This window comes from Peromyscus maniculatus, chromosome 22 (assembly GCF_049852395.1).
Source record: "Peromyscus maniculatus bairdii isolate BWxNUB_F1_BW_parent chromosome 22, HU_Pman_BW_mat_3.1, whole genome shotgun sequence".
NCBI classification, from domain to species: domain Eukaryota; kingdom Metazoa; phylum Chordata; class Mammalia; order Rodentia; family Cricetidae; genus Peromyscus; species Peromyscus maniculatus.
In genome coordinates, this window is record NC_134873.1 from 54,717,217 (window position 1) to 54,737,308 (window position 20,092).

The 20,092-nt window shown below is 42.8% G+C and overlaps 1 protein-coding gene across 3 annotated transcripts in view; it reads right to left on the reverse strand.

Moving 5' to 3' along the window:
* The window catches only part of Srbd1 (S1 RNA binding domain 1), a 181,446-nt gene that overhangs the window by 19,129 nt on the left and 142,225 nt on the right, over positions 1 to 20,092 (reverse strand). For all 3 annotated transcript variants that reach the window (XM_006986498.4, XM_042266841.2, XM_042266840.2), the window contains exons 17-19: positions 5,893 to 5,999; positions 4,656 to 4,832; positions 1,074 to 1,229 (exon numbers count right to left, since the gene is read on the reverse strand). In XM_006986498.4, coding sequence (XP_006986560.2) covers positions 1,074 to 1,229; positions 4,656 to 4,832; positions 5,893 to 5,999 — 440 coding nt within the window. The remainder of the gene's footprint in view (positions 1 to 1,073; positions 1,230 to 4,655; positions 4,833 to 5,892; positions 6,000 to 20,092) is intronic.

The following is a 20,092-nucleotide window of genomic DNA, read 5'->3' on the forward strand; positions in this document are numbered from 1 at the left end:
TTTCAGCACTAAATAGGTTTGTGGATAAACAGATGGACAGATATGGACAGATGTATAGAAAGGCAGCTGCAGGGATATGCTAATATCTAGACACAGATGTAGAGGAATTCTCTGTATGCGCCAATGATTCTCATAATCAAACACAGGGGTGTGCAGACTGCCGTGGTGTTGGTGGACAAGCTTCTCATCTCCTTTTCTGAGTTATTCCTGTACCTTTATAATAGCAGATATTGATGAAGGAAGCAAGCTAATGATATTTACCAATGTGAGCAAATACAAATGACTTCAATGCAATCCATAGATCCCAAACTTAAAACAAACTGGTCCTAAATCTACTACTGAATAATCTAGTCAGAACCATAGGAATTTTTGGTTATGTATCAAGTCACAGGTTTTGAAGTAACTGAAAGCTTTAAAGATAATTAAACATGCAACTACAAAAGTTGGTTTGGGTCAATAAAATGGGTCAGTGAGTGAGTCTTGCTGCCAAGCCCGATCGATGGCTGTTCTAGTCTCAGGACCCACACGCTAGAAGGGACAGAGCTGATTCTTCTTGTCAGTTGTTCTCCGACCCCACTCCACACATGCACACACAAACAAATAGAATAAAAAATTTAAAGTCAAAGCTGCCCTTGTACTGGAAATAATCTCAGCACTGTTCTCTGTTAATGTGTCCCCACTAAAAGTACGTTAGACTCTAGTAACCCAACAGAACATAATTTCTTGGGAAAGCTGGCTGTTTATGATTTCAAAAAAGGCTTTGCCTTTCAAAGAGCACAAGTTACACCAGGTATTAGTCAAGTGAGTCACACTAATTTCCCAAACACATCGTGAATGCCACGCAATTTCCACTCTACACTTCTCCCCTAGAACCAGGGCTCATTGCCTTGACACAGCTCCAGGAAGAGCGATAAAATGATGTGTGGCCAGCTCAGCAATGAGGAACTTCTGAAAACCGCTCTCATGTTAAGCATGGCCTCATGTCTCTGCCCCCACTAGGCCCAGCCAAAGTCCATGTGCTGTACAGAACTCACTGTGTACATGCAGAGCTCTGGAGCTGCCCTCTGGCTCACCTGACTGCTAGGTCGTAGGATTCCGGATGGATGCAAGTCTGGTCCAGGGGGTTTGGAGTGAGGGTGGCATCTGCTTTGGTCTTCTTTTTGCCCAGCTTCTCACTGGTGAGTGTGGCAGCTCCCTGGCTCTGGCCTGAAGAGTCAGTGGGCTGACTACTACAGTCGGGAAAAATCAGGATAAAAAGTGAGGAAATGGGGCAGAAAAGCAAAGGAATGTAATTAACCATGCACTTAGTCCTCTGTTATGCAAACCACACACAGCAACCATTCACTGCACAGAAACTACCACATTTTGCTTAAAATACTATTAATACATTTTCTGTTATGATTCAGTCCACACAATTGACATTCTAGGGGAAATGAAGAAATAAATAAAATCACCACCATCACAGTAAGATGGCAAAGATGGTTTCTCAGAGCTGAAGGGAAACCAAGTTCCCAACAGAACCTACTGAATGCAAAATGAGACCATAAAGATAGACTCACATCTGACACAGCAACAGGACACTTCAGAATATCTATCTGAAAAAAGACAATAGCTCTCAAGAGAGTAAAATCAAACACAGTATTTAAAGATAAGGCAAGCCAAATCAGACTGGCATTAGATTTCACACTGCAAACAGGAGATGTCAGGACATAGACAAATAACCTTGAAGGTATAAAGAAAATGCCCTGAATGCAGAGTCAAACCAGCATTCAATAGGAGGACAAACCAAAAACATCTCAACATGTAAAACTTCAGCAAAACCTATACAATAATATGCACCATAGAAAAACTGGGAAGTACAGAATCAAAAGGTAAACATTAAACAAATGCTCATCAATGTTATTAGAATGTATATATATATATGTGTATATATAAAAATCTAAAGAATGCTACTGTATGTATGCATGCATGTGTGTGCGTGCACGTGCCCGTGCATAATCTCACCATGAAGGACAACAGAGCTAGAGAGAAGCAGGCTGGGAAACTGGGGAGTCCTAAGTTTCCAGCCTTTTTCTGGGGACAGAGCTGCTGATGAAATGGACATGTGACAGGAAAACAAGGAGAGACATGAGGAGAAAGCATGATGGAAAATACGGAAGACAGAAGATTCAGTGCAATGAGTGAATACAACACACACAAATGCATCAGAGTCAGCCTGAGGGAAAGCATGAGACCAACCACGTGTTCACAAGAAGCACAGCAACAGTTAAATGCCACAGCAGGTACGAAAAGAACACCAAACACACTCTGTAGAGGCAAGCAGAGCAACAATGTGAGCAATCAGAAGACTTCAAGGCAAAGATCACTGAGGTAGCAATGGATATGATATTCTTGTTAAAGGCATGGGTTGTCTAGAAGATACAACAGTCACAAAAATTTCAAGTACTGATACCAATGAAAAAATATAAGGCTTTAAAACAACTCAAATGTTTACCAATAAGGCAATGATTACGTTTAATTACAGCCCATCTATAATTTAATTAAAATATTATACAGGCCATGTAGAAAATGACAGGAAAAATAATACAAACCTGTATGAAATACCTGGAAAGAGGTATGAGTAAAACAAAGTTTCCAACAGTTATATAGCATAAGCCTTCTGCTCGTATTTAGCAGTGAATGCCACACACAAATGGTGTGGAATTACATTTACAATGTGGAAATACATACAAGAAACACTAACAAGTCAGAAGGCAAGGCACAGCTCACATCTTTCTTTTAAAACACTATTTGAACTTTCTGACCAAGCTTTTAAAACACAAGCTAACAAAAAAAAAAAAAAAAGATTATTTTATCCTCAGCACTTTTCATTTTTGGCTTCTGGGTCTTGTGTGTGTGTGTTACACGTGTGTGTATGTAGAGGCTAGGGAGTCTTTCTCTATTAACCCCCTCACTGTTCCCATACAGGTCTCTCACTGGCCCGGCAGGGCTGCCGGCCTGCAGCAGGCACCATGTCTCTGTCCCCTCTCCCCACACCAGCATGGGACTGCAGTGAGCGCAGCCTCCTGGGTGTGGACAGTCTTTTCTTTTGGGGCCGCCAGCTCAAAAAAAATGACACAGAGACTTATTATTAAATATGAAAGCTTGGCCTTGGCTTAGGCTCTCTTCTAACTAGCTCATATAACTTAAACTAACCCATATCTTTTAGTCTGCGTTCTTTTACGTGGCTCAGTTACCTTTACTCTGAACTGCACATCCTGTTCCTCAATGTCTAGCTCGCAACCCTGCCTTTCTTCTTCCGGGGGTTCTCTCTGCCTGCAAGTCCCACCTACACCTCCTGCCTAGCTTTGGCCATTCAGCTGTTTATTACACCAATCCCAGCAGCACATCTTCCTCCAGGGTACAACCGTTCCTTAACACCTGAGGGGGCTTTAACGTGTTGCCAGGGCCTGGAACTTAGGTCCTCGTGCTGGTTCCGCAGCACTTTACACTTTTCCAACTGAGCTGCCTCCCTGGCCCCAGCTTCTGGGTTCTGCTATGGAAGAAGTCCTACTATTCCGCTGTTCTGCAAGAGCTCGCATGTCTTCTGATATACATTCAGTTTCCCTCTTTACATATAATGTTATGATCTACTTGGAATTTGCTGAAAATAAGAGCGAGTTAGGATGCCAGCGTCCTCTGCATGTATCAACTTTCTGAGTTACATTTTTCTGTGATTTTATATATCCATCTTCTACCAGTATATGAAATGTCACCTTATCATAAGCTAAATTCCAATTAGGTTACAATGGATTTGAGATTACTCTGTTCCACTCACTAATCAAAACCCAACCGTTTCCTTATTGTGCTCATGACTGAGCCTTGCAAAGCAATCTACCATCATGTGGGGCTGGTATTTGCTTAACCTACCCCAGAATGAAACTCTTTCTGCATGGCCTTTACTATAATTTTGTGGAGAGAAAAACTTATGCATCAGTGAAGCAGGAATTCCCAGAGGATCAGAAGCATAAAGGCTATTCATTCCTTCATGTCCATAAAGGCTACCAAGTTTATCCAATTTCTTTGCTTTTGGGCAACTTGGACTAGAAGGGAAGGATTCGATTCAGTCCACACAACTGCTGACTGGTGGCCAGTGTGAAGTTAGCAGTGCAGTGTGGATACATCAAGTCTCTACCTCTCCTTCCCCTGCATGCTGCAGTCACGTGGTTCCCTCTCCTCCCCCTGCATGCTGCAGTCATGCAATTGAGCCTTGTGTGTGAACACACCACACCCGCCCTGCCACTAGTCTTCTCACGCTGGACACTTGCACTGATCCCTGTGCAGCTGGCCCTTTCACTTTGCTCAGATAATTGTCTAATACGTAATGTAACTAAAGCAGCTGCTTGGCCCCCTAGGACAGCGCCAAATCCCTTCATTTTTACAGCACTTAGTTACCATCTGAATCTACTTGTTTGACTAGTTGGCTCATTGTCCTTTCCAAGCATTAAAATATGATGCCCTGAGAAGAGGCGATTTTCTGCCTTGTTGACTGCTGTATTCCCAGCCGAGCACAGAGCATCCTCAACCCTGTGGGGTGAGTGAACGGACACTGGGCATCTAGAACTTCGCTGTCCGCAGGCAGGGTAACAATAACAACAGAGCGGCTTTACAGTCACCTGCAGAACGTTCGGATGAAGTCCTGGTTGACTCTGATGAAGCCGGCACACTGCTGGAAGGACTTTGGACCCAGGCCCTTTACCTTCTTCAGCTGCTCTCGGTTGATGAAAGGCCCGTTCTTCTCTCGCCACTCAATGATGTTTTTGGCTCTGTTGGCATTAAGTCCTGCAATGTGCCTAAAAAAAAGTAAAAGGTAAAATAAAATAAGAGAAACAAAAGTTAAAACAAGAAAGCTCTCACCTAAAAAGATGATGGCCCAAATCACAGGCCCAGAACATCACCTGCGACGACACCCTGCCAGCCATTAGTCAACAGAAGGACGGGGAGAAAACGCACAGCAGGGACGGACGAGCCCGTCAGTGCTCGAGATGCCGGGAACTGAGGCAGCAGCAGAGCGGCTGCTCCTCTGCACAGCTCACAGCCTTTGTATCTCCTGACCCAGCAAAAGCCAACAATCTCTGCCCAGCTTAGAGAAGGGCATCAAGTAGCAGTCCTTTAGAATCTTCTGGTCTGCTGGGTCCATTGATATACAACACTGAACTACAGAAATGGCATGGTTGGCATAAAGGCATGAAAACTGTATCAATAAGGAGTTCGCTTGGTTTCAATTAAAAGCTTATTACTACAGAGAACACTAATTCCACCTTGCAGTTCCAAGCATAGAATTAGGACTTTCACGGCTTTGGCAGGAAAGCGGTATCTTAGAACATGGAAGGCATTTCCCACTCTCACAGTTTTGGTGAGAAGGATCCAGGAACTTCATGGCACACCAGCAGACCTGTACATCCAGAGCAAGAGTGTGAACCAAAATAAGGAAAAGGAGAGAAAGAGGAACTGTTCTCTAACTGCCAGGAAAAGAGCCAGTCAGTATTGACAGGTGACTCGTGACACACCTGACCCTTCAGAAGCCCTCACCTTTTGGTCCCCTTCAGCTTTGACAGGTGCATGTAAGAGACTAGGCTAGCGAAGGGCATCTACTCTGCAGACAATGGCACTTTTCCTCACTAACCCTATTTAAGGTCTATCAGCAGCGTTGATGCAATCAGTGGTTGCCATGAACCATTTCAGCCGTGCACTGCTAAAAATAACAATGTGAACTCTTGCAATTCTTTCCCTAAATGACACCTTCCTCTCTGGTTATTCTACAGGAACATATAAACCTATAGATTTTCTATGCTGGACAACTTTATACACACGCCCCCTTCTCTCAGCTAGCAAGTTAAATGCTTGTCTCACCGTAACAGAACCTCGGAACAGATGTTGATATCCACCCCCACAAAGCTGACACATTCTTCTACAACACTGTCCAGGGTTGCCTTGAGTAAAGTCTGGGATACATCGTGCTGAAAAGACAAAGACAAAGTAGCAATCAAAATGAAGGAAATGCCATTTGTAGACTGTTTTATTTCTGCCCATATTTATTGGTAGTTGACTAACACACACCATGGGAAATCCCTTTATTCCTCTTAAGCACACTGTTAACAGATGTAACCGAGCTGAAATTAAGGAATCTGTTTCCACACATTCTAAACCACGCATACACGTTCATATACCACATACAAGGGGAAACAGGAAAAAAAACCTGATAGACTGAAGGTGTATCTTTGGTAATGATGCTCTTATAGATGCCAGCTTTAAAACTTCACAATTTAAAAACAAATAGAAACACTTTTGAGTATTCCAACCACAAAGACTGAAATAAAACTGGTGGAAAATACCAAATATTGGTAAAGGCGAGGACAAAGTATTATTACCAAAAGTACATTGTGGATCAAAAACATAAAGTAAGGCAGTTTTTATGGAGGGTTTATTTTGTGTGGTTTAAATATAACTTTAAATAAAACTTAATCAGACATTTACACAATGTAAAAAGTGCATTGTTTAGCCAATATAAATTAAACCACAAAGGAGTAAAAAAAAAAATTCACAAAATCCCTAGGAACCGACCCAAGAAGAAACAGAACACCTGAGCAGACCTATCAAGGGATTCAAACTCTAATCCCTCCAATAAAAAGACCTTGGGTCCAGGTACTTCATTGGTGAATGTGACTAAACATTTCCAAGAATAATTATTGTCAATACTTCTCAAAATCTCCTAAATTGCAGGAGGGAGAGCGTCTTACCTCATCCTACAAGGCCATTATTAACTTAACCCCAAAGCCAGACAAAGATACCACAGGAAAATGCCACCCCTTATGAAAATAGGTGCACATAATGCTAGCAAACCAAATGAGAAAAGCGACAGCAGCTTAACCAGGAACCCTTCTTGTTCAGGGCAGTGAGAGCCAGTGTGCAAAAGGTGCAGCTATTGGTTAATGCAATGTCGTGTCAATTAGATGTACATGTCTGAGGTCTTTCTCTGTTGTAGCCCTGTCCTTTTCTTTTCAATACATAAGGCATATTGCCCTATAATTGTGGTAGTGACTAGGAATAAAAAAAATAAGGTATTTTTAACTTTTCAAAGAAAAAAACCTTACTACATGCATACATATAATGCACTCAGTAAGCATGAACTCAAGAACACACATTTTTAGATTGCAAACCATCCATGACATGTCTAAACTTAATTTCAAATTCAGAAAGAAGTATTACTTGTACTGCTAGCTTCAGAGCAGAATGCGTTACCATCTTAAAGAGGGCACCCGAGGCTGCAGCCGCTTCTTGCACTTCCCTCCCAGCTGATGTAGTAATTCTCTGGGCTCCTGGGGTCTTTGGAGGGAATGTGTCTTTGGAGTTAGTGGGGTCCCACCCGTGCAGCTCTGAGCAAGCTGTCCCCCACACTTAGGGCATCAGGCAAGCTCCTGTAAGTGAGCCTAATTAAATAAACCCACTGTTCACCACATCAGCCTGGGTGGAAGCATTGCTTTGGTTTGTGCCCTCTCTGGGGTGAATAAACATTTGCCTTTCCAGAAGAGTCCACAGAAGTAAAAAGAGCTTCTTTATAGTCTTCCATCAAATAGACACTCCAGCGTGTTTTCCAAATAGCAAGAACATTGCCACACATATTCACAATACAACTATTAAAAGCAAGAAATTTATTGGCACAACAAAATTATCTAATGCATAGCCTGTATTCAAGTTTCCTGAAGTATCCTAACCATTCTGTAAAGAACTGTCTTACCAATCCAGAACTCAACTTGGGATCATAAACTAAATTTAGCTGACCTATCTTTACACACTTTGCTAGGCAGCTTCCAAGACGGTTTCTAATGATCCCCAAATCCTATTATTCACGCATTTCTATAAGTTTCTATTGAGTACTGGACACATTAATGACACTTGGGGAGATTAATCACTATTACTACACCAGGAATAATGAGTGTGAACCTAAGAAGTAGATGAACAAAGCTTGAGTGTGTCAATCGGCTGCACAACACTGCTCTCACATATTCAGGTCTGGAAAAAGTTCACCAACAGCCTATCTACATTAAATCTTTTCTAATATTTGTGTGTTTGATACTAAATATACATTCTAATGCCTCATCTTATAATAATAGTGTGTTACTCGCCTTTTTAATACCGTGCTGTTAAATGCTCGACATGAACAGCTTAGAGAAGGATTTGTTTCAGTTCATGGTTCTCAGTGTGGTCGGGAGGACATGAGAGAGCAAAGCAGTTCACATCACAGCAATCAGGAAGCACAGAGAGATGGAAAGAACCCAGAACAAGATACAGCACCCAATGAACCCCGTGTGTTCCCTACTTCCTCTAGCTGGGTTTTAGGTCCTAGTCTTCAGACCTTCCCAGACAGGGGATGAAGCCTTCACTACATGTGCCTTTTGCTGTGTATTTCATATATAAACCACAGCAAGTGGTAGAAGTTATTACATTGTTTCAAGACATTAAAAAAATTAGATTTCATTGTATAGAGTGACATATACATATTCTCAAATATATGTGTGATGGGTAATGTGACCACAATACAAAATACATTTCCTCTGATGGGTCCAGAGGAATGAAAAGCAATAGTCGAAGCCAGCCATGCTAGTCCTGTTCTATTTATTTAATGATGCTAAATGAAATCTGAGAGTAAATCTGTTAGGGGCTTAGAATTAGAGGCCACTATTCTTCAATACAGACCATTAGGAGCTTTGCACCATGTGATAGGACGGCCTTGAGAGAAGCCAACTCACTGAGGACAGTATACACAGAAAGACAGGAGCTCCAGAATGAACCGGCTCTGGACTCACTCCTCTGGGTTTCTAGCAACACTATTTCCTTACTGCTTAATAAAGAATAATAGATTTCCTTACTGTTCAAGCCACTTTGAGCTGAGTCCACTAACATTTTTCTGACCAAATGCCTTATCTAGGGCTCAAAGTCTAGCAAGAAAGACAGAGGCGATGAAAACAAGTTGGCATACTACCAAACACCTTTGAACTTTTACAGTCAGGCATTCCTTAAGGCTTTATAACATCATCTAACTGGTTTCTCACAACAATCGACAAAGTGTTTCTATGACTTCACATATTATCTTCACAGTGAGACTCTATTCAGGGAAACAGCAATACAAATTAAGGGTGAATGTGTTGTTTGCATGTGCACATGCGTACATGTACACATGTACAATCTAAGAGTCCCTCCACAGGGGCTCAGGAAATACATGATAGAAAATAGAAATACACAGTGACATATTATGAGACTTAATAAAACAAAATCAACCAACCAAATGAAAATCAGAGTAGGCTAGCTATTTCACCAAAATACCATCTACAAAAATGTCACGGCAATGCTGGGCTGAAATGTGTCCCTCAGCAGCTCCTTAGGTAAAAATCCGCACAAGCACTGCTATCCCTGCTCATCACGGGCTTTGCAGATGATCTCCTCCACATTTCTGCTCAGGAAGGGGTTAATATCCTCCCGTCTGTCTGGGGAGGAGGGAGTACTAAAGGTGCCACACTGTGCCCCTGACACCAGCTGAAGCAGAGGTGTCTGCTGCTACCCTCTCTCTCCCAGGCATGGTGCTCACAGAACGAGGCGCTGCCTGTGCCGCCAAGTGATGTGCGTGCAAAGTCTCTTGGAGCTCTGCTGAGACTTGCTGAAAGCCGAGGTATGACACATGGCGCTACCTGCACTCACTGGTCCAAGACGTGAGGCCCCCAGGACTGACTGCTAATAATCCCCAAGGACCCGTGCCAGGAAAAATGGGCCATTCTATTTTCAGAAAGAAGTTACCCAACTCTGCATTTTTTTTGGCAAGTTATGTGAATTGTATAAACAGACTCCTTCAAATTCAAGGACATACTTTTTGGGCCATTATATTTTTACATAAAATTTATGAGATTTTAAAAGAGGATTATAAATGGTCATTTATGCTAGTCAGCTTTTTTGAGGTCAGAATCCACATTTTTATTATTACTTTACCACAAACTTCTGAAGAATTGTTCATCAAACTGCTTGTTTTATTCCCTCCTGAAGCACCCAAACTATCTCACAATTATTTTTTTAAAAAGCCCTTCCAGATGCAACACTGGAGACTCAGCTTTAAAGCAACAACATTTCACTTTCTAGGTCCCATGCTGAATTTCCATTTCATTCCCGTGTGCTTTTCTGCACAGTATTCTTTTAGTCTTTATTTACTATCACTCAGGTCCCTTTCTGGCCCTTGAAGATGACCCAAATACAAAATACAGCTAGAAGCCAATGTGCAAAACAAAACAACGGAACAGCAGCAGCACCATACGAGGAAAAGCCACCTAACTTGAAGCAGGGCAAGTTTTTCCCTCATGTCCTCCTCTTGCATCTACTCTGCTCTGATTGACACATGGCAGTTTGAGAGTCATCCAGGGGAGTGTGTGAGTGACCCATGACCGAAAGAAGAGACAGGAGAATGGGAACCATTTGAGAAAACAGAAGGGAAGACAAAGGGCTTTAGAGGCCCCGTGACAGACAGGACAGAGAGCCTGGAGCCACCGGGTTCTAGCTCTATCCAATCACACAGAACTGGTACATGCAACAAGACAAGTGATTTTGCAGAACAAGGACAAGAGCTCTTCATAAGCACATTCCTTAAAACACAGACACGCGACTGCCCTGAGCAGTTCTGCGCTTTAAATGAGCAAACTGCTTGGTGAACAGCTCACTGTGCTTGTGGGGCCCTGGGATTAAGATGGCAAAGGGCACTAGTCTTTCAGCACCAGAGGGATTTTCAGGATCTGGGAACAGACTGAAATATGGCCGGCGGTCAGGAGAAGAAAAAACACCCCAGAAGGAAAGAAGCCTCTGCAAATCCTCCTGTTGAAGCATATAGAAGGGCTGCTGGCACCACTAACGTGCTTGCTAACGTGGCAGCAAGCATGCAGCTTGCATGAGCTTTTACTATTCAGTGGGAGTCAATTATTCAAGCCAATCTGACAGAAAAATCCTTGGGACTACAACTTATTTGTTCTGCACAAGACAAATTGATTCATTTTAAAAGCCTAAGCTTTCAGGGCATCAAATGAGTATCCACAGATGTTCATGGAGATTCCTTCACTCTGTTTCCAGGACACAATGTACCTTTGGGAATCTCCATTCAGCTCACAAATCTCCAGAAACTTTTCTGTCTGGCGTCATGAAATCCTGTCATATATACACCTACTATGTGACAGCTGATATTAGATAACAAGGCAATGCAGTAGGTATATTATCTGAGTGGAGGGAACTCACCAGGAAAACCTACACCTGACATCATAGTTAATGTTAAGAAACTAGGTTTCTTACTACTGTAAGAACAAATCCAACGCCCCTTCTCAACATTATCCTCTAGGACTTAGCTAACAAGAAAAAAAGAGGGGTATACCAGAAAAGAAAAAATTAAATTGCTCTTGTTGAAATCACAGGAAAGATGCAGGATACAGGTAGTTTTATTAATATAAAGTTCAGTCAGATTTCTATAATCAGTGAATGAATAACACCTGAAATTAAAAAAAAATTACCATTTACTTTAGCAGTCCAGAAATAAAGAATTTAGGTTCAAACCTAGCCAAATACTCCCTGTCCGTGTGTGTGTGTGTGTGTGTGTGTATGTGTGTGTGTGTGTGTAGAAAATCACAAAACTTTGGCAAAACACACTGAAGAATTCAGTGAGTGAAAGCTATTCCATGTTCATGGACGGGACAACTCAATATCGTCAAGATGTCAGTTCTTCCCAATTTGATTTATAAAATTCAAAGCAATACTAGTCAAAATTGTAGCACATTCCTTTAGGGATACCAAGTTGATCCTAAAATTTATACAGACAAGGTAAGACTCAGATTGGCCAACAGAATACTGAAGGCAAAAGTAAGACTAGAGGATTGACAAGATCAAACTTGCTATAAAACTTATAAAGTCATCAAAACCAATGAGGTAGCAGGAAAAACAACAAAAAACAAACAAACAAAACAGGCTGGAGGAGCAGAAGGCTCAGAAAGAGTCACATGAAAGTGCATCGAACTGGTCTTTGACAAAGGAACAGAGGCAACACCGGAGCAAAGAGCATCTCTTCAACCAACTGTTGCTATAGCAACTACAGACAAAGATATTAAAAATGTTCTAGGCTCAAAACGAATTCAGAGTGGATCGTGGACCTGCATGTGAAATCTGAAACTCTTCACCAATCCCAGGGGAGAAATCTACGTGACCCGACTTGCAGTGGAAATAAATACAGTGACAAACCGACTTTGTTACCTTAAAATCTGTTCTGAAAAGGACACTGTAAAAAAAAAAAAAAAAAGAGGGTAGACAGACCACACACTGGGTGAAATTATTTGAAAAAGTTATATCTAACAACAAAAAGTATAAGAAACTTTTAAGATTCTATAGTAATTATTAAAAATGACAAAAGATACACAGATGCTAAGTAAGCATATGCAAGAAGCTTCACATTGTGTCACTTGGGGAATCCATATCAAAGCATTAATAAGGTCTGAACATTCAAATATTCTATTCTGTGGTCCTTACCCAAATGAACTGAAAACTTACATCATCACAGAAACTTTCAGGTTCATCATAATTTCCAAAGCTTAGAAGCACCAAGATGGTAACATATTAATCAGTAATAAAAAGAAATGAGCTAGCAAATCATGAAAAGACATGAACAAACCCCCAATGTACATTATTTAGTACAAGAAGTGAATCTCAAAAGGTTACCCCACTGTATGACTCCAATTCATGTTCTGGGAAAGGCTGCCTTTAGAAACAATGGAAAAAGTGCTTACGGCTGGTTGGAAGTGGAATGAACTGGCATGGCACAGACAGCTTCTCAGGGTGGCAGAACTATTCTGCAAGATTTTAGAATACTAGATACACACCATTGCACCTATGTCCAAATGTACAGATAAATACCCTCAACTATGGATTTTGGTGATAATTTAACAATATGATTAAATTATCAGTTTATCAGTTGCAATAAATACACTACTATGTATGATGCAGGATGATACTAGTTTGAGAATCTGTAATTTAGCAGGGCAAAACACATGGGAGTCCTCTGGTTTCTGCTTAGTTTTGTTGTAAACCTAAACCTCTCAAAATTCCTATCAGATTTGGTCTGATCAGCTGCTAAGTTACTTGATTGACAGAAAACCAAGTTTGCATTGTGTCCACCATATAAAATAAAATAGGTAGGTATATAAAAAGTGAGCCAATGTGATCTGTAACAGAGATCATTCAACAGACAACAGCCTAGGATGGAGAGCCCAGATGGCAGATAAGGACTCTAAAGAAGCTTTAAGCTACTAAGAGGCCAATATGATTACCAGCAAACAAACCAACAAAAAGCAAACAAACATGAAAAATAGAAGAGAAGGGGGGCATAATTACCACAAGATTGCAAAAATGTATCTGAAGTAAAATAAAATAAATAGAAACAAAGTTATTAAGTTTAAAGGTGAACTGGAGGGAAAATGTACTGCTGAATACATAGATCAGTCGATGTTATCCTATCAGAAAAACAGGACTCCAAGGAAGGGATGGGGTGGAGACAGCAGAGCCTCAGTGACCTGCAGGACAGAAATTAAAATGGAGAAGTGTGCGTCATGGAAACATCAGAACAGAGAGTGTACAGAATAGAAATATGAGCAATCGATAGTGAAATTTCCCCAACTCTTCTGAAAAATATTCTAGAGATTCAAGCAGCATGCTGCCCCTTAAGTACGGTAGGACAACCATACCTAGGGCCGTTGTGGGCGAACTCCCGAAGAACACACACAGGGAGACGGCGAGCGGTGCAGAGAAAGGGCCACTGTATGTGGAGGGGCGGCGGGGGCAACGGCTGAACTATCAGAAACAAGAGGGACAAGACATGGCATCTTCCAAGTGTGGTATAAGGAAGGAAAACACAGGAACCCTGTCAACTTCAAATCTATCTCTCAGACAACGGAAAACCAAAGGTGCTTTCACACAAATGAGAACTCGCTGCCAGCAGACCTGCAGGACAAAAATGCTAAAGGGAGCTTTTCTGACTAAAGAAAATTGACAACAGATGGGAAATGGGTGGACGCACATAAAATTATGAGTCTGTGTGTATTCTAACTTTACCTGAAGATAAAGGAGCACTTAAACAGAAGCGATAACACGGTATTTGGAGATATATGTCACACGGGTGACACATACATCCCATGTCTGTGAAAACAAAGGAGGGGCAGTGGGGTAAGCTGGCCACTGCGGACAGTAAGAGTACATAGTACAACCCCACCATAACCACCAAGGAAAAATGCAAAGAAATGCAGACGAACATCCAATAGAATTAAACCCCAAAACTCTGACTTTTCTGTCCAAAATAAGTAAGAGAGGAGGAAGAGAGGAGCACTGGGTAGATTAGAAAACAGAAAGAAAACTGTAGACCTTAATTCGCAGTATGGACACTCATGCTATGGTCTAGTGAAATAAATGCTTGAATAAATGACAAATTTGCCTTTCATCATTTAAAATCTTTGTATTTTAATACAGGTTATAATTTTAAAATAATTTAAAATAAACAGTTAGTAACTGTCTGCTATGTAAGCCTGAGGACCCAAATTCAGGTCCCCAGCACCCACAGAAAAAGCCTGGGTGGTGCGCTCTCTTGCAAGGCCAGCTAGCCTAGCCAAACTGATGAGCTCTGGTTCCATGAGAGAACCCGTCCCAATAAATAAGGTAGAAAGCAATGGAAGGAGACACCTGATGCTGACCTCTGGCCTCCCCTCCTGTGCACTGCGCACACACAACTATAAACAAGCACCACTCCAACCTAAGTTTCTAAACTGTGAGCTCAGAGATCTGACTTTCTAAGCTAACAGTTTAGAGGGGAACACTGATACTCAACTCTGTTCTCTTTAGCTCAGCTTTCGAAGCTCGAGTGACTGGGTGTAAAACGGAGAATTCTCTGGGGTTTGTCCCCTGGGCTGACAGTAGATGACCTCCCCAGATACTCCACAGCCCTGACTCTGAAGAGGATTTTCGTCTATATAAAGTTGTATTTTCAGTGCTAGAATCGAGGTTGTTACAGCCTTCCAGGACCGAGAACTCAAAGCAAAGGAGCAGTCAGGCGGCCCAAGCTGCCCAGTCTGCTGCGGCTTTGCTCCCATCTCATTGGTTTAGTTCCCCATGGAAACAGATTTAAACAGAACGTACAGCTTCTTTATGAACAGGAAAACAAGAACAGCGTCTTCTCGTGTTATCCCAACTGTTCAGCGCTTACATTTTAACCAACTCAGGCTTTCCCTCTGTCCGGCAGCAGGTGCTCTTATGTCCCCTAGTGGACACAGGATGATATAGGGGAGGAAAGAGGGGCAATACTGGCTCAGGAGAGGCCCATAAATCCTAAATGCCTGCCCACAGACTTCTCAAACCAACGCTTGGTATGACCTACTTGATCACAACAAGGAAAGCATTAACACATCTGAACTGGACCACACCTACCTGCCCCATGTGTGGCCACCCAGCTAAAACATAATCTTGGCTCATGACATAGGTATGAACAAATGCCCACCAATTAGTGACAGATTTTGACCTGACACAATACAAAGGAGTCGACATTTCCACTGTAAATCTTTATTTTTAGCGATTTATGGCTTAGTCATAAAAGCAAACTTCAGGGGAAAAAAGAGAGTGAAAAGATTTAGCCACAACAGAGACTTTTTCCTCTAATAAACTAAAAATAAAAGCATGTAGAAACTCTGATCTGAGGCTAGGGGAGATAGAGGGGAACCTCTGAGGGCACAGACACTTTGACAGCCTGGTGTGTAACTGTCTCCCTAAGGCGGCCATGACTGGAAAGAACCAATGCAAGGTTTTGTTGTTTTTGAATATGGAAATAAGGTTCCCTGACAACATCTCTAAGTTCCAAAGTCACATGTTCTCTCCTCAAATGCATGTCCCATACACACAAGCGGCCACACACATCACTGGCTATCGACTGGCTTCCGCCTATTATTACTAAAGATGGCTTCCTTCCCCAGTGAACCCAAAGGCTGCTGTAGCCGTCACTGGACCCACGCCAGCACATTTCCACAGAGTTGCAGCACAGACAGAGAAGGCAAGGTTCCCTTTGCCTTGTGTATCCCCTTTCTCCAAGCTGACACGGCGGCACGGAGCCCAGGGCCTCATGTGCTCTACAGAAATTCTGCAGCTCGCCCAGCGTTCTGCATTGCTAGGGGTGAACAACGAACGGGCTCCAACACTCTGCCCTCTGCTCTCCTGGTCTCCTCTGCGGAATGAACATGCCATGCACACACCCATGGGAAGTGTGTACCTGGTACCCACTGAGTGCTGAATCCTGCCATCTTCATCTGTACTTCACCAAGCACTAGCTGAGCCGAGGAGGGTTTTCTGTGGTCAGGAGCCATGCAGACTACTCCCTGCACCTCCACTCCCGGGCCTGCTGCCTGCTGCCTGGAGAAGGGGGGCGACTGCGGCAAGTTTCTTGCCTTTCAGCCTTTGGATTCTTCTGGCAGGAGTTGAGAATTAAGTTAAAGAAAAAGAGTTACCTCAAGTAAGAAGAGATACTGGTCCCTAGAACAGCTTGAGGGTATGGCAGTATTATGTCCCAATGCGTATTAGAAAGAACCCCCCCCACCCCACCCCCGCCTAGATAAGGTTTCTCTGTATAACAGTCCTAGCTGTCCTGGATCTCGCTCTGTAGTCCAGGCTGGCCTCAAACTCAGAGATCCACCTGCCTCTGCCTCCCGAGTGCTGGAATTACAGGTGTGCTATACTACCACCTGGCAAGAAAACTCTTTTTTTTTTTTTTTTTTTTTTTTGGTTTTTCGAGACAGGGTTTCTCTGTGTAGCTTTGCGCCTCTCCTGGAGCTCACTTGGTAGCCCAGGCTGGCCTCGAACTCACAGAGATCCGCCTGGCTCTGCCTCCCAAGTGCTGGGATTAAAGGCGTGCGCCACCACCGCCCGGCTTCAAGAAAACTCTTTAGCAGACACAATCAGCAGCAAATTCACAGCCAAGTTCTACAATAAAAGCCAAGATGTTCTCATATACTATATTAAGACTGAGCACAGGCCTTGCATTCCACACTCACCACGTCTTTAGAGGAGTGGTTTCGGGGTGAGGCTCTAGATTAAAGAAGAGTTCCTGCTAATTCCCACCCGAGTCAGAACAACATCAGGTACTTCACTGCAAACCCTCTCGTCTGTTTCCTGGAATCCAGTCAAGAAAACTAAACACCGTCTTTAAACTCACGTAGCATTTATCATCTTCAACTTCACTAATTTGACACAAATCAAGAGTCAAAAGAAACTGGGAGATCTGGAGCAAAAATACATAGAATACTACGAAGTTCTGACCTGACCAGCTCTCAAGTCAGCCTTCAGAACTCATTTACAGACACCCCTTACCATAGCCAGGGACGGAGTAAAACCGACTCAGCACCACTGCTAGACAGGTCAAACAGCTGTGGACCCTGACAGACAGCTGACAGGTGCAGAGACAGTCTGGTTTCTGCCATGGAAGTGGTGCATTTATACCCATTCTTCTGCTGGGCATAGTGTGTCTGTTATCTTGGCTCCCAGGAGGCCAGGGCAGGAGAGTCTGCAGTTCATGCCTGCTCTTGACATCAAGCTCCAGCCCATGGTGTCTTTTCCTTTTTTCCTTTCTTTGACAGTTCATGTCTGACAATTAACCCTCTCCCAGAATTATCTCCATGGGTCATGACATGATCAGGCAAAACCACACCCATTGGTTTGTCCCACAGAGTGATGATGGCTTGTGGGGAAGGGCAGAGGCGCTCCAGAATTCAGAAAAGGAGTAGAGATGTTCCCACCTCCTCGGAAATAAAGACTGAACACTGTCTTCATGGATCAGCCCCGTTAGGCTCAGATACTCATTCACTGCATTCATTCAAACCACCAAGGAGACTATTTTATCAGTGTGAGGCTCACTTTAGAGCCGATTATTGTAAGTAAGTTTGGTTTTTAAGGTGAATTTGCACTTGATTTCCGGTTTCGTTGGAGAGGCTCCCTTGTTCTCCTGACACCGAGAAGAAACAAAAGGGACAGGAACACAGTGGGCACTCTAACCCTGAAGCACTGCTGTCTGAGTCACAGAAGCAGAACTGTCAGGAGCATGTGCTGTTCTGAATGGAAGATCAAGAGATGAGCACAGTTCATTCTAACGGGAAACGGTAGTAGGCCTCGCTGTCTAAAAGCCACACGGAGGACTAGGGCTGTCACTTAGAAAGAGAGCATGCCTTGCTTTCACAAGGACCTGAGTTCCATGCCAGCACTGAGAAAGGAAAACAAACCAACAAACCCCACATAGTCACAGGCCACCACTAAGGAAACTGAAACTCCCAAGGCGACTTTCAGTGACACTCACCGCCTGTAACTGAGACCTCTTGATTATGAGAAAGAGCCATGGTCTGCTTCTGAGTAGCATGTGGCTGTCATTCCTAGGATGAGGTGACATTATGGAGTAAAGACAATGATCTAATGTTGATGAAATAAGCAGTCACCCAGGTGGCAAGGAGTTGTGGGTGGCCTCTAGGAAGAGCTGAGGCTGGCCTCAGGTTTTTAATATAGCAAAGTTTTAATGAGGTTTACAGTTTTACTAATTGGGTGGATGTGATCAACTGGGAGCGGGGAGGAGGTTAAGTTCTCTTTTAGGCATAAGTCTGGGATGCCTATTAGATCTCCAATTTACAAGCTATAGGTAGTGGGTATTTAGGTTAGGAGTTCAGAGATGTAAAGGATGGACCACCTGTCCTGCAAATGGGAAGAACATATGGAAGTCTTAGAAGGAGGCGCAGTATAGCAGGACAAGGGTCCAGAGTATTGAGGGACCAAAGTGGAAATGTACATTCTGTAAGCAAGAAAGTCACCAAAAACCTGAGTACAACTTTTCCTACAGTTGCTATGTACAAATGATTCTGAAAAATCCATCTGTGGAAGGAAGGAAGGAAGGAAGGAAGGAAGGAAGGAAGGAAGGAAGGAAGGAAGGAAGGAAGGAAGGAAGGAAGGAAGGAAGGAAGAGAGAAGGTGGCATTCTACTGTTTTATAAAGCACAGCCTCCAGAGTTGTTTCACACGCCCAGTGGCAGCCACTGGCCCAGGCACCTGATCTGTAACGGCAGGTACTCTGTAGGTGACTGTGACAGGGCTGGACTTCCCTACGATCCACCATTCTGCTCAGTTGTTCACACGAGGAGCAGAAGGCTGCCAAGTTCACCCAAGTCTTCAGAGACGACCCATTTTAAGTAATAATCTAGAACACACTAACACTGGTTACGAGTAGATGTGTACAATCTTAGAACACTGTCTGAACTCTCCCCACAATGCTGTGGTACAGGAGACATTACTTTTCCATGTTATAGAAGAAGAAACTGAGGCGCAGGAAGGTTAGGTAAATAGTCTATGTTCACACTGGCAATGTAGCCAAAGACAAAGGCTCCCCCTCCGGAGCCCAAGCATTTAAACACGATGTCCCTATACAGGACTCAGAGACCCCAGCTTTTTTGCTTCAGTTACAAAGAAAACTCACTGACTTTACCTAGCTTATAATTTTTAAGGGCAAGTTTTAAAAATAATCATCAGAATACTTTTTTGTTATAATATTTTCTACTCATAAGACTTGCTATGACTAAAGGTTATGATAGATAAACCTTTAAAATTCTGTATTACAAATCTTACCTAAGTGGTAGCTGTGCACAATTTTGGGAGAAAAAGAAAGAGAAGTGATTTCTAAAGAAACGACATGGCAACTTGCTTTGACAGGGTACTAGTCTGATCTATCATAAAACTATAATTTACTTTCTCCTGTCTCCTTCCCTCTAATTTTTCTATCTTTCATCACTAAGAAGGATCAATTGTACCATTTTCTCTGACACACTGAAAATAATTATGATTAGCCACCTAAGCAACTCAGCTATGAATGACAGATGTATTTCTTCCTCCAAGGAAATGACTACTTTGGGCCTTTTCCATTACTGGTAGTTTCCTTCACAGAGGAACCGTGTATATGGAGGTGAACATGTACGGATGCACACAGC